Source organism: Primulina tabacum, chromosome 1, assembly GCF_025594145.1.
Source record: "Primulina tabacum isolate GXHZ01 chromosome 1, ASM2559414v2, whole genome shotgun sequence".
NCBI lineage: Eukaryota > Viridiplantae > Streptophyta > Magnoliopsida > Lamiales > Gesneriaceae > Primulina > Primulina tabacum.
This window is the reverse complement of record NC_134550.1, coordinates 45277504-45299726: the sequence shown is the minus strand read 5'-3', so window position 1 is coordinate 45299726 and position 22223 is coordinate 45277504. Positions and strand designations below refer to the sequence as shown.

The 22223-nt window shown below is 39.6% G+C and overlaps 1 protein-coding gene and 1 long non-coding RNA gene across 2 annotated transcripts; one reads left to right on the top strand and one right to left on the bottom strand.

The window, feature by feature from the left end:
• The first annotated feature begins 15779 nt into the window (after positions 1-15779).
• Positions 15780-17525, top strand: LOC142544421 (uncharacterized). Its single transcript, XR_012820045.1, has 2 exons — positions 15780-16934; positions 17023-17525. It is a non-coding gene; the product is annotated as an uncharacterized LOC142544421 (long non-coding RNA).
• Positions 17526-18284: 759 nt separating this feature from the next.
• LOC142544411 (FCS-Like Zinc finger 8-like) lies at positions 18285-20238 on the bottom strand. Its single transcript, XM_075651464.1, has 3 exons — positions 19751-20238; positions 18787-19629; positions 18285-18692 (listed from the first exon to the last, which is right to left on the bottom strand). Exons 2-3 carry the CDS (start codon positions 19569-19571, stop codon positions 18602-18604), a joined length of 876 nt encoding a protein of 291 aa, XP_075507579.1. The 5' UTR covers positions 19572-19629; positions 19751-20238; the 3' UTR covers positions 18285-18601.
• Positions 20239-22223: the final 1985 nt, after the last annotated feature.

Here is a 22223-nt window from a genome sequence, read left to right as displayed (position 1 = left end):
CGCAAACTGTGCGAAGAACTGAGTCATCCCAGCTAGCATCTGGGCACTCATGTCAGGTGGAGGGGGTGGTGGAGGTGGTAAGTCTCTCTCCTGCCTCTACTCCTCCCTGTCCTCTTGGCGAGGCTCATCATTTCTAGTGCGCTCGAGAATGCGTCTAGGGGGCATACTGTTCCATACATAACCCATACGTAACCAACATGCATAATTCCATAATTCATTAAGTTTAAATACCGAACAATAAAAATCTGGACGTAAAATAATTCATGAAAACATGCTGTTAAATAATTCATGCTTTGAATAAAATGCGTAAATGTAAAACTTACAGAGCGAAGACGTGACTTCATGAGCTTCTCGTGGTCAGTAGTAGTACAACCCTTTACAGAACCTTTGCTCTGATACCAGCTATAATGACCCGAAAATTCATGTTTGAAAATTTGCGGAAAAATTTAAAATATTTTTTTTTAAATAATTAAGGTGCCTCATTCACAAAATAAACTTATAAATCAAAATTAATGTTTAAAAATCGCAGCGGAAGAAATTATTGTTCGCAAAATAACAAGTTTAAAATAAACCAACAACTGATAAACTGTTTGAGCATAAAAATGGCAAGTGCTGTAAATGAGGTCCTCGGGTTCCACTACTGACGACCCAAGCTAGCTCACTGGTCCCCGCCCTCGGCCCCGACATCATCAGTACCTTCAACAATCAAGTCTAGTGAGCCTAAAGACTCAGCATGCATATATCGTAAATAACGAGTAAATAATATAGTAAAATTGCATGGGAGTAAAAATATCATGTCATGAGGCATAACGTGAAAATAACTTGTCATGAGCAATTATAATACGTGCATAACTGACTGAAAATCATAAGTGAAATGTTTGCTCCTTGGAGCCCTGTAATGAAATAGCATGTAATAATTTTCTGGTGAGATTATGGTCTACGCAAGTGGCCCCTGCACTGAACTGAACTGTACTGAACTGACCGGTAACTGGCGACCGGGTGAAATAATGAACGTCTGATCAGACTAATATCACAGTATACTGGGTGGTACATAACTGAACTGACCGGTAACTGGCGACCGGATAATACAATGCTCCCATGATAGTGAAATGGCCACAAGCAATATCGCATAAATCTCAAAAATGAATATTTTATATTTTTATGCACGTAATATAATTAACTGGCATAATGAAATATCCTGTATTATTTTCCCACGTGGATTGGATCGTTCCCAGGCTCGCTGCGACCTAAATTTATCATGAAAAATATGCAAATGAATTTTCTTGACCAAACTTTGTAATTGAATCCAAAAACGAGACAATTACGCCCAACGACTTCGTATTTAATCATGACTCCGTGCCAACCCGAACCAACACCGAACCATCATTTAGTCATGATTAAATTACTCTTAAAATGATGAAATAATGCTCCTAAAATGATGCAAGTCGAAATTTTGGTGAATGGAGGCCAAAACATGAAACTCTCTTTCGAGAGTCAATTTGGCACATCGCACCGTAAATTCTCTTACGACCTCTAAAATGATCCGAATCACAAACGACCAAAAAAAACGACCTTCCTAACTCGATGAGGCACTGTCCAGTCCAAGGCCATAGGCTAAAAGCCAACCAAGAACTCGAACGAGCCACTGAACCGAAGCAGCAAGTTGCTGTCCACAAAATACAGCAGCTGTGCTTGGGTTTTCCTTGCGTCGTTTGCGAGGCTAATGGCCATTGGGGCTTGAACCACCGACCAAAACCTCTTACCAACATCCTAAGGAATGATTTGAACCATGTCTAAGGGCCCTAGGCCAGCAACAATTCGCACCACACCCGAAACCAACCGAAAGTCCCACCCGAGAGCACCCTTGCATGCGTGTGGGGTTTTGCTTCGTTTGCTGTCTCGTCTCGTTCCAGTGGCCATTTGATTGACCATGGCACGATCTAGACATCCAGAGGTATGGTATGAACCGTGGCTAAGGGCCATAGGCCAACCAAGATCCACACCATTCCATAAAACCGAACGTTACACTTGCTGTAAAATGAGAAGGCCGAAGGGGGAAGGGGATGTTCTTGTGCTTTGATTTAAAAACCGATGCAACCATGGACCAAGCCTCAAAAGGGCGACTTGGTCACGTCTTAGACATGTCAAGTAGGGATTCTAACCATGGCTACAGCTCCTAGGGCAGCCAAGATCAGAAACCACACCTTAGGCAAGGAAACAAGAATCGAATCATGCAAAAATCTGCACTATGGGAGTTGCTGTCCATTTCGTCTTGCTTGCGGCGAAGGGACTACAACCGATAGACGATAGATGAGAATCCCTTAATGAACTTCCGATAATATCCTGCTAGTCCAAGAAAACTGCGGATCTCTGATGCATTCTGCGGCACAACCCAATCTCTGACTGCGGCAACTTTCGCTGGGTCTACCTCAATACCACTGCTAGAAACAATGTGGCCTAAGAACGCCACCTTCTCTAACCAGAATTCGCACTTACTGAACATTGCGAATAACTTGTACTTCTGCAAGGTCTGCAGCACTGTGGTCAGATGTCTGCTGTGATCCTCCTGATTCTTGGAGTAGACGAGAATGTCGTCTATGAATACTATCACAAACTGGTCAAGATACGGCTGAAATACGCGATTCATGAGATCCATGAAGATCGCTGGCGCATTAGTCAGACCGAACGGCATCACAAAGAACTCATAGTGGCCATAACGAGTCCTGAAGGAAGTCTCGGAAACATCAGCATCTCTCACCCTCAACTGGTGATAACCGGAACGCAGATCTATCTTGGAAAATACCGAAGCTCCCTGCAACTGGTCAAAAAAATCATCGATCCTTGGAAGTGGGTACTTGTTCTTCACTGTAACCCTCTTCAACTCCCGATAGTCAATACAAAGCCTCATAGAGCCATCCTTCTTCTTCACAAATAAGACCGGCGCGCCCCATGGTGAAAAACTCGGGCGAACGAACTCCTTATCTAGAAGTTCCTGAATCTGCTTCTTAAGCTCTGCCATCTCTGTCGGTGCTAGTCGGTACGGTGCTTTGGAGATCGGAACCGTACCTGGCATAAGCTCGATGGAAAACTCCACCTCTCACTCGGGTGGTATACCAGAGACGTCCTCAGGAAAAACGTCTGGGAAATCTCTAACAATAGGAACATCTGCGGCTGACTGACTGTGCGTCTCGGGGACAGATATAAAAGTTGCTAAAAATGCCCGACACCCTCTATGCATGAGCTTCCTAGCCTTGACATAAGGAATAATGCGCGGTAAGGGAAAGTACCTGTCCGGCTCGAATAAGAACTGCGTCATTCCAGGCGGTCGGACTAGAACAGATCTCCGCTGGAAGTCAATCAAAACTTTGTTCCGCAATAGCCAGTCCATCCCTAGAATGATGTCAAACTCTGGCATCGGCAACACGATCAGATCCGCATAAACGAGGTTGCATGGAGCTCAAGATCTATGTCTCGGATCACATTGGTAGCTGCGATCTCCCCACCAGAAGGTAATACTACTGAATAGGCTACATCTAGCCCAATGGTCTTGACCTTGAGGAAATTAGCAAAGACCTCCGAAATAAATGAGTGAGTGGCCCCTGAATCTATCAAGGCCTTTGTAGCAAAACCAGATATAAATATTCTCCCTGAAATGTTGGAATACTAAACTGAACCCAATAATCACAAGAACTAACTTATAGACATGCAAAGGTCAAAGTTCTTCTAACTTAAATTTCCAAAATAATACTGAATAGAGCATGCAATCCTACTGCAATTCTATGTTCAAAAATCTTAACCCAAAACATTAAATCCCAAATGTAAACTTAAAGCTTAAAGGTACATGTCATAAGCATGGTCTCCGGGTTCATCTCCGTTGCATGGAGAGCAAAAACTCTGCCTTGGGTAGGCAGATTCCTCTGAGGGCACTGCAGAAGTAAGTAGTCTAGACTACCACACTTATAACACTTCCCTGAGCCATACATACATGCTCCAGGATGGCGGCATGAGCACTTGGGACAAATTGGGTGCTCAAAAGTCCTCGGGGCTGGGCGTCCCCGCTGTTGCTGCTGCTGCTGACCTCTATTTCTAGGTGGGCCGTGAAAAGGCCTCTTGTTCTGATGCTGCTGCTGAGGAGGAGGGCGGTGCGGTACCTGGATTGGGCGCTTGCCCTGGCGATCTCTCTCGATATCAGGCTGATCCTGCTCTGCGGCTAGAGCTTTGGAGACAGCGACCTCATAAGTAGTAGGGTCAGACACCCTAACATCACGGCGCAAGATCGGCCGTAGACCCACCAAGAAATGCATCAACTTGGCTTTAGCATCATTCGCGATCACGGGCACAAAATGACAACCCCTCTCAAACTTACGGATGAACTCCGTAACAGTCAGATCTCCCTGTCTCAGGCTCATGAACTCAGTGGTCAACCTGGTGCGCACTTCCTCAGTAAAATATTTGGAGTAGAATACCTCCGTGAAGCGTGTCCAGCTCAGCGTAGCCAAGTTCAGGGCTACTGATGTTCCTTCCCACCATAAGCGGGCATCTCATCCGAATAAGTATGTGGCACATCGGACTCTGTCTGCATCTCCAAGCTCCATGAACTCGAAGATAACCTCGAGGGACTTGATCCAGCCCTCGGCAATCATGGGGCCCGTCGTCCCTGAAAACTCCTTAGGACGCATCTTCATGAATCTCTCCTAGACAGCCTCGGGCCCTGTCGGCCTGGTCGCCACAGCCTGGTTTCCCGCAAACTGTGCGAAGAACTGAGTCATCCCAGCTAGCATCTGGGCACTCATGTCAGGTGGAGGGGGTGGTGGAGGTGGTAAGTCTCTCTCCTGCCTCTACTCATCCCTGTCCTCTTGGCGAGGCTCATCATTTCTAGTGCGCTCGAGAATGCGTCTAGGGGGCATACTGTTCCATACATAACCCATACGTAACCAACATGCATAATTCCATAATTCATTAAGTTTAAATACCGAACAATAAAAATCTGGACGTAAAATAATTCATGAAAACATGCTGTTAAATAATTCATGCTTTGAATAAAATGCGTAAATGTAAAACTTACAGAGCGAAGACGTGACTTCATGAGCTTCTCGTGGTCAGTAGTAGTACAACCCTTTACAGAACCTTTGCTCTGATACCAGCTATAATGACCCGAAAATTCATGTTTGAAAATTTGCGGAAAAATTTAAAATATTTTTTTTAAAATAATTAAGGTGCCTCATTCACAAAATAAACTTATAAATCAAAATTAATGTTTAAAAATCGCAGCGGAAGAAATTATTGTTCGCAAAATAACAAGTTTAAAATAAACCAACAACTGATAAACTGTTTGAGCATAAAAATGGCAAGTGCTGTAAATGAGGTCCTCGGGTTCCACTACTGACGACCCAAGCTAGCTCACTGGTCCCCGCCCTCGGCCCCGACATCATCAGTACCTTCAACAATCAAGTCTAGTGAGCCTAAAGACTCAGCATGCATATATCGTAAATAACGAGTAAATAATATAGTAAAATTGCATGGGAGTAAAAATATCATGTCATGAGGCATAACGTGAAAATAACTTGTCATGAGCAATTATAATACGTGCATAACTGACTGAAAATCATAAGTGAAATGTTTGCTCCTTGGAGCCCTGTAATGAAATAGCATGTAATAATTTTCTGGTGAGATTATGGTCTACGCAAGTGGCCCCTGCACTGAACTGAACTGTACTGAACTGACCGGTAACTGGCGACCGGGTGAAATAATGAACGTCTGATCAGACTAATATCACAGTATACTGGGTGGTATATAACTGAACTGACCGGTAACTGGCGACCGGATAATACAATGCTCCCATGATAGTGAAATGGCCACAAGCAATATCGCATAAATCTCAAAAATGAATATTTTATATTTTTATGCACGTAATATAATTAACTGGCATAATGAAATATCCTGTATTATTTTCCCACGTGGATTGGATCGTTCCCAAGCTCGCTGCGACCTAAATTTATCATGAAAAATATGCAAATGAATTTTCTTGACCAAACTTTGTAATTGAATCCAAAAACGAGACAATTACGCCCAACGACTTCGTATTTAATCATGACTCCGTGCCAACCCGAACCAACACCGAACCATCATTTAGTCATGATTAAATTACTCTTAAAATGATGAAATAATGCTCCTAAAATGATGCAAGTCGAAATTTTGGTGAATGGAGGCCAAAACATGAAACTCTCTTTCGAGAGTCAATTTGGCACATCGCACCGTAAATTCTCTTACGACCTCTAAAATGATCCGAATCACGAACGACCAAAAAAACGACCTTCCTAACTCGATGAGGCACTGTCCAGTCCAAGGCCATAGGCTAAAAGCCAACCAAGAACTCGAACGAGCCACTGAACCGAAGCAGCAAGTTGCTGTCCACAAAATACAGCAGCTGTGCTTGGGTTTTCCTTGCGTCGTTTGCGAGGCTAATGGCCATTGGGGCTTGAACCACCGACCAAAACCTCTTACCAACATCCTAAGGAATGATTTGAACCATGGCTAAGGGCCCTAGGCCAGCAACAATTCGCACCACACCCGAAACCAACCGAAAGTCCCACCCGAGAGCACCCTTGCATGCGTGTGGGGTTTTGCTTCGTTTGCTGTCTCGTCTCGTTCCAGTGGCCATTTGATTGACCATGGCACGATCTAGACATCCAGAGGTATGGTATGAACCGTGGCTAAGGGCCATAGGCCAACCAAGATCCACACCATTCCATAAAACCGAACGTTACACTTGCTGTAAAATGAGAAGGCCGAAGGGGGAAGGGGATGTTCTTGTGCTTTGATTTAAAAACCGATGCAACCATGGACCAAGCCTCAAAAGGGCGACTTGGTCACGTCTTAGACATGTCAAGTAGGGATTCTAACCATGGCTACAGCTCCTAGGGCAGCCAAGATCAGAAACCACACCTTAGGCAAGGAAACAAGAATCGAATCATGCAAAAATCTGCACTATGGGAGTTGCTGTCCATTTCGTCTTGCTTGCGGCGAAGGGACTACAACCGATAGACGATAGATGAGAATCCCTTAATGAACTTCCGATAATATCCTGCTAGTCCAAGAAAACTGCGGATCTCTGATGCATTCTGCGGCACAACCCAATCTCTGACTGCGGCAACTTTCGCTGGGTCTACCTCAATACCACTGCTAGAAACAATGTGGCCTAAGAACGCCACCTTCTCTAACCAGAATTCGCACTTACTGAACATTGCGAATAACTTGTACTTCTGCAAGGTCTGCAGCACTGTGGTCAGATGTCTGCTGTGATCCTCCTGATTCTTGGAGTAGACGAGAATGTCGTCTATGAATACTATCACAAACTGGTCAAGATACGGCTGAAATACGCGATTCATGAGATCCATGAAGATCGCTGGCGCATTAGTCAGACCGAACGGCATCACAAAGAACTCATAGTGGCCATAACGAGTCCTGAAGGAAGTCTCGGAAACATCAGCATCTCTCACCCTCAACTGGTGATAACCGGAACGCAGATCTATCTTGGAAAATACCGAAGCTCCCTGCAACTGGTCAAAAAAATCATCGATCCTTGGAAGTGGGTACTTGTTCTTCACTGTAACCCTCTTCAACTCCCGATAGTCAATACAAAGCCTCATAGAGCCATCCTTCTTCTTCACAAATAAGACCGGCGCGCCCCATGGTGAAAAACTCGGGCGAACGAACTCCTTATCTAGAAGTTCCTGAATCTGCTTCTTAAGCTCTGCCATCTCTGTCGGTGCTAGTCGGTACGGTGCTTTGGAGATCGGAACCGTACCTGGCATAAGCTCGATGGAAAACTCCACCTCTCACTCGGGTGGTATACCAGAGACGTCCTCAGGAAAAACGTCTGGGAAATCTCTAACAATAGGAACATCTGCGGCTGACTGACTGTGCGTCTCGGGGACATATATAAAAGTTGCTAAAAATGCCCGACACCCTCTATGCATGAGCTTCCTAGCCTTGACATAAGGAATAATGCGCGGTAAGGGAAAGTACCTGTCCGGCTCGAATAAGAACTGCGTCATTCCAGGCGGTCGGACTAGAACAGATCTCCGCTGGAAGTCAATCAAAACTTTGTTCCGCAATAGCCAGTCCATCCCTAGAATGATGTCAAACTCTGGCATCGGCAACACGATCAGATCCGCATAAACGAGGTTGCATGGAGCTCAAGATCTATGTCTCGGATCACATTGGTAGCTGCGATCTCCCCACCAGAAGGTAATACTACTGAATAGGCTACATCTAGCCCAATGGTCTTGACCTTGAGGAAATTAGCAAAGACCTCCGAAATAAATGAGTGAGTGGCCCCTGAATCTATCAAGGCCTTTGTAGCGAAACCAGATATAAATATTCTCCCTGAAATGTTGGAATACTAAACTGAACCCAATAATCACAAGAACTAACTTATAGACATGCAAAGGTCAAAGTTCTTCTAACTTAAATTTCCAAAATAATACTGAATAGAGCATGCAATCCTACTGCAATTCTATGTTCAAAAATCTTAACCCAAAACATTAAATCCCAAATGTAAACTTAAAGCTTAAAGGTACATGTCATAAGCATGGTCTCCGAGTTCATCTCCGTGGCATGGAGAGCAAAAACTCTGCCTTGGGTAGGCAGATTCCTCTGAGGGCACTGCAGAAGTAAGTAGTCTAGACTACCACACTTATAACACTTCCCTGAGCCATACATACATGCTCCAGGATGGCGGCATGAGCACTTGGGACAAATTGGGTGCTCAAAAGTCCTCGGGGCTGGGCGTCCCCGCTGTTGCTGCTGCTGCTGACCTCTATTTCTAGGTGGGCCGTGAAAAGGCCTCTTGTTCTGATGCTGCTGCTGAGGAGGAGGGCGGTGCGGTACCTGGATTGGGCGCTTGCCCTGGCGATCTCTCTCGATATCAGGCTGATCCTGCTCTGCGGCTAGAGCTTTGGAGACAGCGACCTCATAAGTAGTAGGGTCAGACACCCTAACATCACGGCGCAAGATCGGCCGTAGACCCACCAAGAAATGCATCAACTTGGCTTTAGCATCATTCGCGATCACGGGCACAAAATGACAACCCCTCTCAAACTTACGGATGAACTCCGTAACAGTCAGATCTCCCTGTCTCAGGCTCATGAACTCAGTGGTCATCCTGGTGCGCACTTCCTCAGTAAAATATTTGGAGTAGAATACCTCCGTGAAGCGTGTCCAGCTCAGCGTAGCCAAGTTCAGGGCTACTGATGTTCCTTCCCACCATAAGCGGGCATCTCATCCGAATAAGTATGTGGCACATCGGACTCTGTCTGCATCTCCAAGCTCCATGAACTCGAAGATAACCTCGAGGGACTTGATCCAGCCCTCGGCAATCATGGGGCCCGTCGTCCCTGAAAACTCCTTAGGACGCATCTTCATGAATCTCTCCTAGACAGCCTCGGGCCCTGTCGGCCTGGTCGCCACAGCCTGGTTTCCCGCAAACTGTGCGAAGAACTGAGTCATCCCAGCTAGCATCTGGGCACTCATGTCAGGTGGAGGGGGTGGTGGAGGTGGTAAGTCTCTCTCCTGCCTCTACTCCTCCCTGTCCTCTTGGCGAGGCTCATCATTTCTAGTGCGCTCGAGAATGCGTCTAGGGGGCATACTGTTCCATACATAACCCATACGTAACCAACATGCATAATTCCATAATTCATTAAGTTTAAATACCGAACAATAAAAATCTGGACGTAAAATAATTCATGAAAACATGCTGTTAAATAATTCATGCTTTGAATAAAATGCGTAAATGTAAAACTTACAGAGCGAAGACGTGACTTCATGAGCTTCTCGTGGTCAGTAGTAGTACAACCCTTTACAGAACCTTTGCTCTGATACCAGCTATAATGACCCGAAAATTCATGTTTGAAAATTTGCGAAAAAATTTAAAATATTTTTTTTAAAATAATTAAGGTGCCTCATTCACAAAATAAACTTAAAAATCAAAATTAATGTTTAAAAATCGCAGCGGAAGAAATTATTGTTCGCAAAATAACAAGTTTAAAATAAACCAACAACTGATAAACTGTTTGAGCATAAAAATGGCAAGTGCTGTAAATGAGGTCCTCGGGTTCCACTACTGACGACCCAAGCTAGCTCACTGGTCCCCGCCCTCGGCCCCGACATCATCAGTACCTTCAACAATCAAGTCTAGTGAGCCTAAAGACTCAGCATGCATATATCGTAAATAACGAGTAAATAATATAGTAAAATTGCATGGGAGTAAAAATATCATGTCATGAGGCATAACGTGAAAATAACTTGTCATGAGCAATTATAATACGTGCATAACTGACTGAAAATCATAAGTGAAATGTTTGCTCCTTGGAGCCCTGTAATGAAATAGCATGTAATAATTTTCTGGTGAGATTATGGTCTACGCAAGTGGCCCCTGCACTGAACTGAACTGTACTGAACTGACCGGTAACTGGCGACCGGGTGAAATAATGAACGTCTGATCAGACTAATATCACAGTATACTGGGTGGTACATAACTGAACTGACCGGTAACTGGCGACCGGATAATACAATGCTCCCATGATAGTGAAATGGCCACAAGCAATATCGCATAAATCTCAAAAATGAATATTTTATATTTTTATGCACGTAATATAATTAACTGGCATAATGAAATATCCTGTATTATTTTCCCACGTGGATTGGATCGTTCCCAGGCTCGCTGCGACCTAAATTTATCATGAAAAATATGCAAATGAATTTTCTTGACCAAACTTTGTAATTGAATCCAAAAACGAGACAATTACGCCCAACGACTTCGTATTTAATCATGACTCCGTGCCAACCCGAACCAACACCGAACCATCATTTAGTCATGATTAAATTACTCTTAAAATGATGAAATAATGCTCCTAAAATGATGCAAGTCGAAATTTTGGTGAATGGAGGCCAAAACATGAAACTCTCTTTCGAGAGTCAATTTGGCACATCGCACCGTAAATTCTCTAACGACCTCTAAAATGATCCGAATCACGAACGACCAAAAAAATGACCTTCCTAACTCGATGAGGCACTGTCCAGTCCAAGGCCATAGGCTAAAAGCCAACCAAGAACTCGAACGAGCCACTGAACCGAAGCAGCAAGTTGCTGTCCACAAAATACAGCAGCTGTGCTTGGGTTTTCCTTGCGTCGTTTGCGAGGCTAATGGCCATTGGGGCTTGAACCACCGACCAAAACCTCTTACCAACATCCTAAGGAATGATTTGAACCATGGCTAAGGGCCCTAGGCCAGCCACAATTCGCACCACACCCGAAACCAACCGAAAGTCCCACCCGAGAGCACCCTTGCATGCGTGTGGGGTTTTGCTTCGTTTGCTGTCTTGTCTCGTTCCAGTGGCCATTTGATTGACCATGGCACGATCTAGACATCCAGAGGTATGGTATGAACCGTGGCTAAGGGCCATAGGCCAACCAAGATCCACACCATTCCATAAAACCGAACGTTACACTTGCTGTAAAATGAGAAGGCCGAAGGGGGAAGGGGCTGTTCTTGTGCTTTGATTTAAAAACCGATGCAACCATGGACCAAGCCTCAAAAGGGCGACTTGGTCACGTCTTAGACATGTCAAGTAGGGATTCTAACCATGGCTACAGCCCCTAGGACAGCCAAGATCAGAAACCACACCTTAGGCAAGGAAACAAGAATCGAATCATGCAAAAATCTGCACTATGGGAGTTGCTGTCCATTTCGTCTTGCTTGCGGCGAAGGGACTACAACCGATAGACCAGCACCTCCCTAACACACCCTATTTCATGTTTAAAAGCAGCCTTGAGCCCCTGGAAATCGAGCCATATCCTGAACCATCAAAAACATACCAAACCGTGAAGGCATAGGAGAAACCGAAAAATTTTGTGCATAAGTTTTCGAAATGAGCTTGATAAAATTTCGGTTTTGGCTATCAAACCATGATCATGTAATGTTTAAAAATCATAACACGACTTGATTGAAGAGTCAATAAAAATATAAACATGCCTGGTTTCGTTTTGAAAAGAAAACGAACGAAACGCAACGACGCGACGCGGAGGAGACGGAGCGTTTTTCTTTCTTGCTTGCTACTCGATTTTTCCCTCTTGTTATTAGCTATGAGGCTCACGTTTTTCTACTCTGAAATGCTCTCAGTTTCATTGATGGGGAGGGAAAATGGTGGTTAGGAGAGTGAGGGGAAGGGGTTGCAATATAAGTGGGATGGCAAGACCAAGTCTCCTCTCTTTTGAATTTTGAATTTGATTGATATCAAATGATTGTTGGAGGGATCATATGACCGAATCCTACATACTATACAAGGCTAAGATGTTGATCTAATATTAATTAATTAAGGGTGATTAATAATTGAAAAGATTATCATGCTAAGGGATGACAAGGAAATGGTCAAAGGTGAGTTGGCAAAGGATTATGGTCTCACTATGGGGTGGCCGAAAATTTGAAATAAAAATGAAGGAAAATATTGTTTAGTTAGTAAATTTTTAAACCTTAAGAGCCTTACCTATCCTTTAAATAATTTAAGGAATTAACACCAAAAATTATGGAACCTAAATGAACTTATTTCCTACTTACCTCAAGTAACTTAAATAATTCCTTAAACCTCCTTTTAACTTAAATCAACTTATTAGCTAGTTAAAATAAACTCTGGGAATGATTTCTTAAATCTTAAATTCTATCTCAAAACTCCAACTCCAGTCCGGCCTCACTGAATTAACTGAAAAGATAAAAATTTAAACTACTGTATAAAATAATTAACTTTAAGGAAAAGTATTTAAATACTCATGCAATAAAATCATTTAAATATAAAATACTAGAATTATGCATGGTTTATACGTAGTCTAATTTACGAGTTCTACAGCTAATACGAAGCCTTTTATTTCATCAAGCTAAGGAGACCAGACATAAACATTTTGAAGTCCATCAAGGATCCACCAGAAAACGAAACACCTCTCATTTCATCACTCAATGAAGATGACATCTCCACTCGACGAGCATGAAGATTATGAGTCTGTCTCATGGAGAAAAGTCAAATTTTCATATAAGCTTTATCACAATTTTGTAAATGGATTTTTTCTGTTAAAATACTATGACATGAAAAAAGTTAAATTTTTTTGCAAAAGATACATTTGAAAAGAAAAAAAATATTCAGTGGAACAACAAGTTGTGGGAGAGCAAGAAATTCGTTGAAAATTCTGCAACGTGGCTCATGTTGGGAGATGGTCAGTAAGCATCTGCCCATAGTGCCCGAACAAGAAAGATCCAGAGTTTGAGAAAGGTTTTTGACCAAGTTCTGACCAGAAACATAATGCAATAACAAGCCCAAGTGGTGAAAGACCCCATACAAGTCACATTTTCCCAAAGAATCATACAAAAGAAAAAGATCATCTGACAAAGGTAAAGAAAGCATGTGATCCAACTAATCTATTAAAAAAAGATGAACAACTCAAAAACCACAAAAAGACGAACCACTAACTAGTGGTTTGACGGGACCACTTACCACAAAATGTTGTTGCCCACAAAGGCAATAATGTAAAGAAATAATTCAAGATTGAAGTTCATGTTTTCAAATCTATAAAGGCTTCAATATATATCAAGACAGAATGAAGACGAAGACATCATTCAATTTCTTCATTTTCTTTCAAATAAATTTGTAATATTTCTCTTTCTATTTTAAATGTATTGTATTTTAATTACAATAAGTAGCTAAACAAGTTTTTCCTCCTCTGCAGAGGTTACTATGTAATAACATTATGTATATTTGAAAAAAGAATCAAAACTTATGTCTATTCCATGTATTATTTTCAAATTAAGCTTATTTTCCTGTACATCCCAAGGTAGGAAACGATATAGAGCTGTGCTAAGTGACGTTGAAGGGATCTACTATAAGACTCATATGTTGTGACTACGTGATTAAACTGTGAAGAACATTTGTAAAACCCGATGGATACCATCCGACGACATTATGGCCAAAAAAGTAAAATGTTAAATTTATTATAAGGATACATGATGGGTCATAAAAAAATATGTGATATATAGTCTGAAAACCTTGCGTAACCTTATGTTTTGGACAAAATCAATAAATATAACAATGCCACATGCTCATATCTCTAAAAAAAAATAGAGAAAAGTTTTATAAAAATAGAAAACACGTGTAAAATGAGAATAAAGATTGAATATTAATTTTTTTAAAACAAAATGAACTAAACGAGGACAATGAAAGAAAAAAACTAAATTAAGAATAACCAAAACAGGAATTACCCCTAATTTTCTCATAAATATTTATCTCCGATGAATTGAGCCTTTCATAAAAATTATATATTTTCCTTGTTGGCTTTTACTTCAAGATTTGTGACTCGACAAGTTTTAAGAGCGTGGAACTCAAATGTGATTTGTGATCTGGTCGTGGAAGGGCAAAATGGTCTTGTCAGTGGTTTAGTGTCGGTGACGTAAGCCGGTAATTAGCTTCCATGTTCAGGGTAATCTCGTAAATTCGTCCTCTCCACAACTCTATTCAGTGCTCCCCCTCGCCCTGCATTTCATAGCGAAACCGCAAAAAGGAAACCATTGCTCCGCCGTGCAAAGCCGAGGAATCTGAGCTTTCTTCCCAATCATCTCTCAAAAACCACATTTCTGATACCAATACTACGGTGTGGTAAGCGAATTTCTAGAGTGAAACTGATCCGACTCTGTACCGCCTTTTCGATTTCCACCATTTCATCTGTTCTCACGCGAAAATCAAGTTAGTTTCTGTACGATGTTTTTTTCAGTTACAAGTTTTTATGTGAGAAGCCTTGACTTTCTCGTTCGAGTTTAATGTTTTGTTTGTCATTTCGTTTGCTGTGGTTTTGTTTGCATGTGTCTGGATCTGAAGATTGGTTCTGGTGGATTCGTTAGATGAGAATATATGCTATCTGTATAGGTTGGGTGTAGGGGAGATAAGTGTTCGTCGTCTCCTGTTTTGGCGGTTTTTGGACGAGATCTTAAACTTCTGATTGCTTGAGATACGATTTTTAGTGTGCTGATTTCTGGAGCTGTCAACAAGTTTGATATTTTTGGAGTACCTAGTTTTGTAGTTAATAGTTGTGGACAAGATAACAACGGAGGATTGTTACTCGGTGGATTGATTGCATGAAGACTCTAGTCGCCGTTCCTCATCAGAAGAATCACCGTCAGTATTATGATAGCAACCCTGGCCACAGCACTACAAAATTGGTATCGTTTGAAGATGTCGCTGCTGGACATTTTCAGGGGATTAATTCCGGGACTTCTTATCGCGGAGCAGGGTTACTCCCAACTCCTATGGAATCTTGCTACTCCACCATTCCTGTTGCATTTTCGGCCAAAACCCCGTCACCAACCATCAATGGAAGCCAAAAAAGCTCCAAAAGAAATGCAAAAGGCTGTGCAATCCCTATCCCATTTAATAGAATGTTTGAAAACAATGATAGGTCACCCAATGATGGTTTTCGTTTTTCTGAGCGTTGGGCTGGACCTGCCTATTCAAATTCCCCTCCTCCACGCTCTTTACCCATGCCGAAGTTTTCCTTCCAGCCTACCAGAACTGTGTCCCTTGACTTGGCTACCTCTCCCTGTGAAGATGATTTGTGTATCATCCTGAATGCTGCACCTGCTTCTCCATCCAGGTTGCACAGCCCGTTGCCTGGCGATCTTTATAACAGCTCCGACTCTGCAACTAAAACCCTGCGTCGCATCCTTAATCTTGATGTTACTGATGAATGAAGGATTTGGATCATTTAGTGCTCCTGTGAATAAGTTCTGAAGTAGGTTAGTGGTAGACTGTATAGGATGAATAAAAATTGATTCAGGGATGATTTCTTATTAGGATTCCTTTCGGAAGTGTGTCATGAGTGGTGGCGGTGGTGGCAGTGCAAGTGCTTTAATGGGTTGTTGGTAACCTGTCTCCATATATATGTATAGTCGATTATATCTGTTTAGGAAATTTGAAGATTGCTCAGACATGGATTTCTCCTGGGTGAAAGCATTGAAGTTAAAAGCTTTGTCTGCCCGATATCAATGAAAGATGTATAGACAAGATTGGAGAATTGACTGCTTAATTGAGCATATTCAGCATGGAGGAGTCCACAATGTTCGAAATTGCAATTGAGGCCTTCAATGTATCTCTTCAGGGGATCTTCACTCATGTTTTCCCTGTTTTTAGTTGATTTATATCTTCTAGTTAGGTACATGTATATGCTGTAGATCCCTAATATGGTTGTCTATAGATTTTTATCTTATCACCTCCGTACCCACTCTCTGCCTGATATTCAACTTGGCCTTCGTGATTTTCTATAGCCTTCATGATTTTCTATATCTTCAGTTGAATACCAACTATATGTTTCCAATTTAGTCTCTATGTTATTGACTACCTGAATTGTTTCATCATTTCTTCTTCCCTGTACCTCAATGCCTCTATTTTCTTTTCTTTTGAAGTGGTTCTCACTTCTGCGTCTTAACCTGCAAAGATGTTTTCCCCTTCTCCATCTTTCTGGTTTTTAAAGAGGAAAAATGGGAAGGAAAATAGATATAGCTTATCTGTATGCTTTCAGCTTTTAGGTTTGATCCTTGTTGAGCTGTCTTCTATTCTCGTAGCTTATCCTCTTTGCCGAAAGTGGTTCATGATGTCTCTACTCCGAGTCCTTGGGCTTGATCCATGTTGGGCTGTCTTTTTATTAGCTTTGCCTATTCCACTATGTTGAAAGTTGGTTCATAGATGATCTATTGGCACTAGTGGTTAGGCTGATTCCATTTGAGCTCTCTTTTGTAAGCTTTGTTTCTTGATGCTCTCTTATGAAAGCTGGTCCAACCACTTCTACCCTGGTGCTAAAGTTCATTTTCATTGGAGATTGTGTTCATACCCAACTGTAACCTGGTAATTTTACTAGTTTTTGCACCTTCTTTATATGGATTCTTATTACATTCACACTTTAAATAATGTATCTTTTTCATGTTTTTGCTAGTGTTTGTATGGGTGCTGATTGAAGAAGATATTTCTGGTGGCTGTGTCAGTTCCTTGTTAACCTTTTCAGAAATTGGTGCACTTTTTATGTAGCTCTATACACTGTTTATGTACATGTAACGAGCTTGTGTAGTTCTGAACTTCTGGGAGACTTTTGAATCATCTTTTATATCTTTCTAGTTTTTCCAGACAAGGATCTTGATAGGCAAAGAATATTACTCTCTCATAGAGGTTTGCTTAGACTTTCGGCATATTTTCATGGTTCTAATATGTTATCAGCTGATAAAAATATGATAGGAATCTACATAGCTCTGAGATAACTTTTGTCTCCTTTTCGTTTCTCTGTGTGCGGAGTTCATGTTTTTAATGGCAAAAGTGTGGTTTTGCTTCGCTGGGGTTATGTGATTGTAAATACCTTGAAGGTGACTCGTCAACTTGCTTTCCGGTGGGCCGTTCTATCCTTCTACTAGAAAATTATGTATTCAAGTTGAATTTTTTGTCATTTGTCTTCAATAGCCGACTTTGTTTTCTGGTACTGTTCCGAAAATGAATCAAACCCCTTCACTCATTTCACTGTTTTTAAAGACTTTTGCGTAAGATGGATCGTATTATGCTTAAGAACGAAAAAAAAAATTGTGGTGATAATTATTTGATTAATCTTAATTTATAATTATTTGTAAAAAAAAGACAGAAGTTAGAGCTCAATTTGTGACGTAGAAAATTTCCCTATTGAAACGAAATTTTTGGATGATTATTTATTTTATACTCTTGTTTTTAGTCGAACATGAAGTTTCTGGAAGTTTTAGAGTTTCAGAATTGATTCTTATTTGGTACTCGCGTGAAATATATTTTCACAATCTCATTTACATTTGCCTTTTTTTTTAATAGTCAAAAGGTGAAGTTTTGGAGTGAACATTTGAAGGTAGGGCCAAATGAATTTACTTATTTTACAAATCCTAAATTTCTCTAAAAGACCTGCATTTTGGATTATGCGCTTGGAAGAACCAATTAAGATAATTAAATCATTTATTAATAAGGCTTTCGTGTTGAGATGATACTCGAACCAGATAATAACTAGTCCTTGAAGCTACACCGGCATAATATTTGCTTTATAATGAAGGAAATGATTCTATTTGTCTGGATGTTACAACTTATGCTCAAAGAAACGATATCCATTTTTTGTTTAGTTTTGTCATTCTATTAGTTTCTTATACGAAACAATATTCGCTATGCATCTCACAAATGTCTTATCGATGCACCAGATTTAGATCCCAATGTTTTAATGGTCAAGTAATAGAGATTGATTTTACAATAAGACTTTTTTACATTAGATCTCTGCCTCTAGCTCATTATGTATATGTATCAACGAGAGAGGAATTCAAGAGAATAAGACAGCAAAAAAAAAAATTCAAGAAATATTTCACATTGATGTACGAAACTCAGTCCTTGAGCCACGTCATGTTCCCACTCAACTAAAGGGGTGGAAATTTTGGAATTCTTTGTTCAAAATCCCTTTTGAAGATGCTAAATTCTTCTGAAACAAGAAAGTGGAGCAGAGAGGATCATATTCAACTCGGGTTTTAAAAATTATCATCCAACTTCGGGTTCTTCATTCCGTCCATGATCATTTCTTGGCAGCGGCATTCATGGCTGCAAAAGGCTTTTTCACCTCTAAAAAGTAAAATCAATTCCAAATATCAAATACCACAAATAATAAAGCCATCAATGTGTTAAACAGAAAGTTTAGGCCAAAAACTGAATTAACCTGTAAATGTAAATATCTTTGCCTTGTTCAAGAATGTCTCCGCAAGTGTGACAATAGCTCAAGAAATTTGGTGATGGAAAAGTTGAAACAGTGATTTCAAAACCACTTTCCATTTCCCTTGGATGATCAGAAGTTATGTCATCATTTAAGCAGCAATTCTCCACAATACAATCATCGAAAATATGAGTGGTTTTTGGATTCGGGCCGTGGGTGATCACGCAAGTATAATCCTCAGAAAGCTCCATTTCTTTCAAAGATAGCTGCCTGCTAAAGTACTTTTCCGGGTTGCCGGAAAAAGGGCTGAAGCACTGAGAATTCCTAGTCTTGATTCCGAAATCCGCCGTAGATTTTGGAGATTGAGCCGGAGAATGTGAAGAGGTGTGATCATTGGATGGAATCTGTACCTTAAGTTTTGATCCAAACAGAACCATTCTGCTCAATGGCTTGCTAAAGTTTCCATTTTCATCATTCTTCTCCTCATTGAGTGAATCAATAAGGGCCAATCCAATGGCTTCTTGTTCTTGTTTACTTGGAAGATTGGATAGACTGATATCATAGCCAAAAGGGTTCACAAAACTGGATGAAACTTTGGGGTCAAGGATTGAAGTTGGACTCATTACATTAGCTTCTGCATCAGAAAGATTCTTGGTCAAGAAGAACCTTGGTGATCCCAAGAAAGATGAAATTGGTGTGGTGGGAGTTCTAGTAGGAGAAAGCAATGAATTGCTTTGATCCGCCATGAGAGCTTGCTTGCTGGCCACTGTTTTAGATCTATTACTCCCCATTATTACACTAAAACCAGTAAATCTTTTCAAGCCAATACTTCTTCTGTAACGAACCGAACTGCAAAGAACAAAAAATACCAGAAATGAACAAAAATTACGAACACCATAGAACAAAAGGGACAAAGAGCATCAAATAAAAGTTAAAAACAAATAATAGATTTCTAAAATAAAGAACTAACCAGGAACTTGACGTTTTGTTAAATCCATGAACAGCTGATGAAAGACACAAACAATAGAGAAGGAAACTTCCCCTTTTCTTCGCCTTAAAAGAACAGAAACAAAAGTGGGTTTCCTCTCAAAAGCACATAACTGATTAAAGAAGTATAAAGTAACAAAGTTGATTAAATTTTTTGGGTGAGATTTAGAATATCTGTTAAATCTCATTGGCCTCCATATTTAGAACCATCACAGTAAATATAAAACCCCGTCTTTCCTTAAAGATAAATTAATAATCTTTTCACACTTTCCTTCCTTTCCTCGACAAAATATGAGCTTAATCCCCATCAAGCTTGCAGCCCAGATACAAATCAACACAAGTTTCCATTTGCTATTTAATTTTAGCACTGGGAGAGAAATATCTACCAAATGGGCCTATAGAAACTTTGCATGAAAGAGAGCTTCGCTAAGAAATAAATCAACAATGGCGGATTTTGCTGCTTTTAAAAGAAGGGAAGAAGAAGAATTATTAATAATTATTGTTTTTTGAAAATGATGGGAAGAAATTAAAAACAAAGAAAAAGCAAATTAACGTAATAAGGGTCCCTCTTCATTTAATATTTTCACACATTTTGGATTTTATCCATGAATTGTTCAAGACAATAATTTTCTAATTTTTTATAAAATTATTATTTGGTGTAGAATGTTATTTTATATAATTAATGATTAAATTTTTAAATATGATCGTTTGAATAATTATTTAAAATTATTGATAAAATATAATAAATATATGTCAATTTTAAATATTATATAAAAATGTAGGTCTCTTGTGAGACGGCTCTCACGAATTTTTATATGTGAAACTGGGTTAACCATACCGATATTCACAATAAAAAGTAATATTTTTTCATGGATGATCCAAATAAGAGATTCGTCTCACAAAATACGACACATGAGACCGTCGCACACAAGTTTTTGTCAAATATTTATATCATTTGAGATTATGTATAAAGTAAAATAACAATTTTCTATTATCAGATTGATTTTGTTAGATTGATTTTGTTACAACCTGTCTTCGATATTTTGGATGAGGGAACCTGTTACTAATAAAAAAATAGAAAAAAATATTTAAAGAACTATATAATATTTTGTCTATAAAAATTTAAAGAATAAATATATATTTTTCAGAAATTCACAATTTTTGACATTAATTAGATAAACGAATTTTGATTAAAAAATTTAATTATTTTTTTAAGCATATTAGAAAAATTAATACTGAAGTTCTAATTAAGATGCACAATAATTTCAATTTATCGCAATCAATATATTAAAAATTCAAGATGAAACTCTTCACAAAAAAATTTGAAAAACCATATATATATATTTATAATATTTTATTTAATGTTTTCAGATAATATGCATAACTAAATATATATATAGAAAAAGTCTATTGTGAGACAATCTTACATATCTTTATTTTTGAAACGAGTCACTCCGCCCATTATTAAAATAAAAAGTAATATTTTGACATAAAAAGTAATATTGTTAATTAGTGATCCAAATAGAAGATTTGTCTCACAAAATTGACCAATGAAACAGTCTCACAAAAGTTTTTAGGATATATAAAAATATCACAAAGCCCAAAATCATAACCGAAATATCACAAAGCCCAAAATCATAACCGAAATTAAATGAAATTACATAAATAATTAAATTTAGTTTATATTTTCAAGAAACGTCATATTCAAATGAAATTTTAAAAAGAAAAATCGAAAATATTTTACATTTAAATGTATTTTATACTAAAGTTCTGAATAAGATGCATAATAATTTCAATTTACCGACAATCAACGTATCAAATATCTACGATTTATTCGTTAAAAATTTAGAAAATATAATATTATGTAAAAAATTATATTATATAATATTTTAAATAGCATGTAGAACTAAATATATAAAATTATCATAAAACTTAAAATCATGACCAAAATTAAATAAAATGACATAACTAATGCATATATTTAAATTTAGTTTATATTTTCAAGAGACATCATGTTTAAATTTAAATTTTTAAAAAAATCAAAAAAATTACATTTATTTACATATTTATTTTTTTATTTATTTTAAAAATATTATTTTGTAGTACCGAGTGCTTACCGCTTTACCAAAAGCTATAGCTAGTAATAATGGTGCAACTCAAATCTTTTAAACCGCACATCAGCTCAAGCACCACGGTTCGATCGCTCTACCAAGCAGGGACAATTATTGCACCCAACAATCTCCCTCCCAATAATTGCACTCCTTGCAATCAATAGGAATCGAACCCGTGACCTTGGCTCTGATACCAATTGTAGGACCGAGTGCTTACCGCTTTACCAAAAGCTATAGCTAGTAGTAATGGTTCAACTCAAATTTTTTAAACCGCACAGCAGCTCAAGCATCACGGTTCAATCGCTCTACCAAGCAGGGACAATTATTGCACCCAACATATTTTTT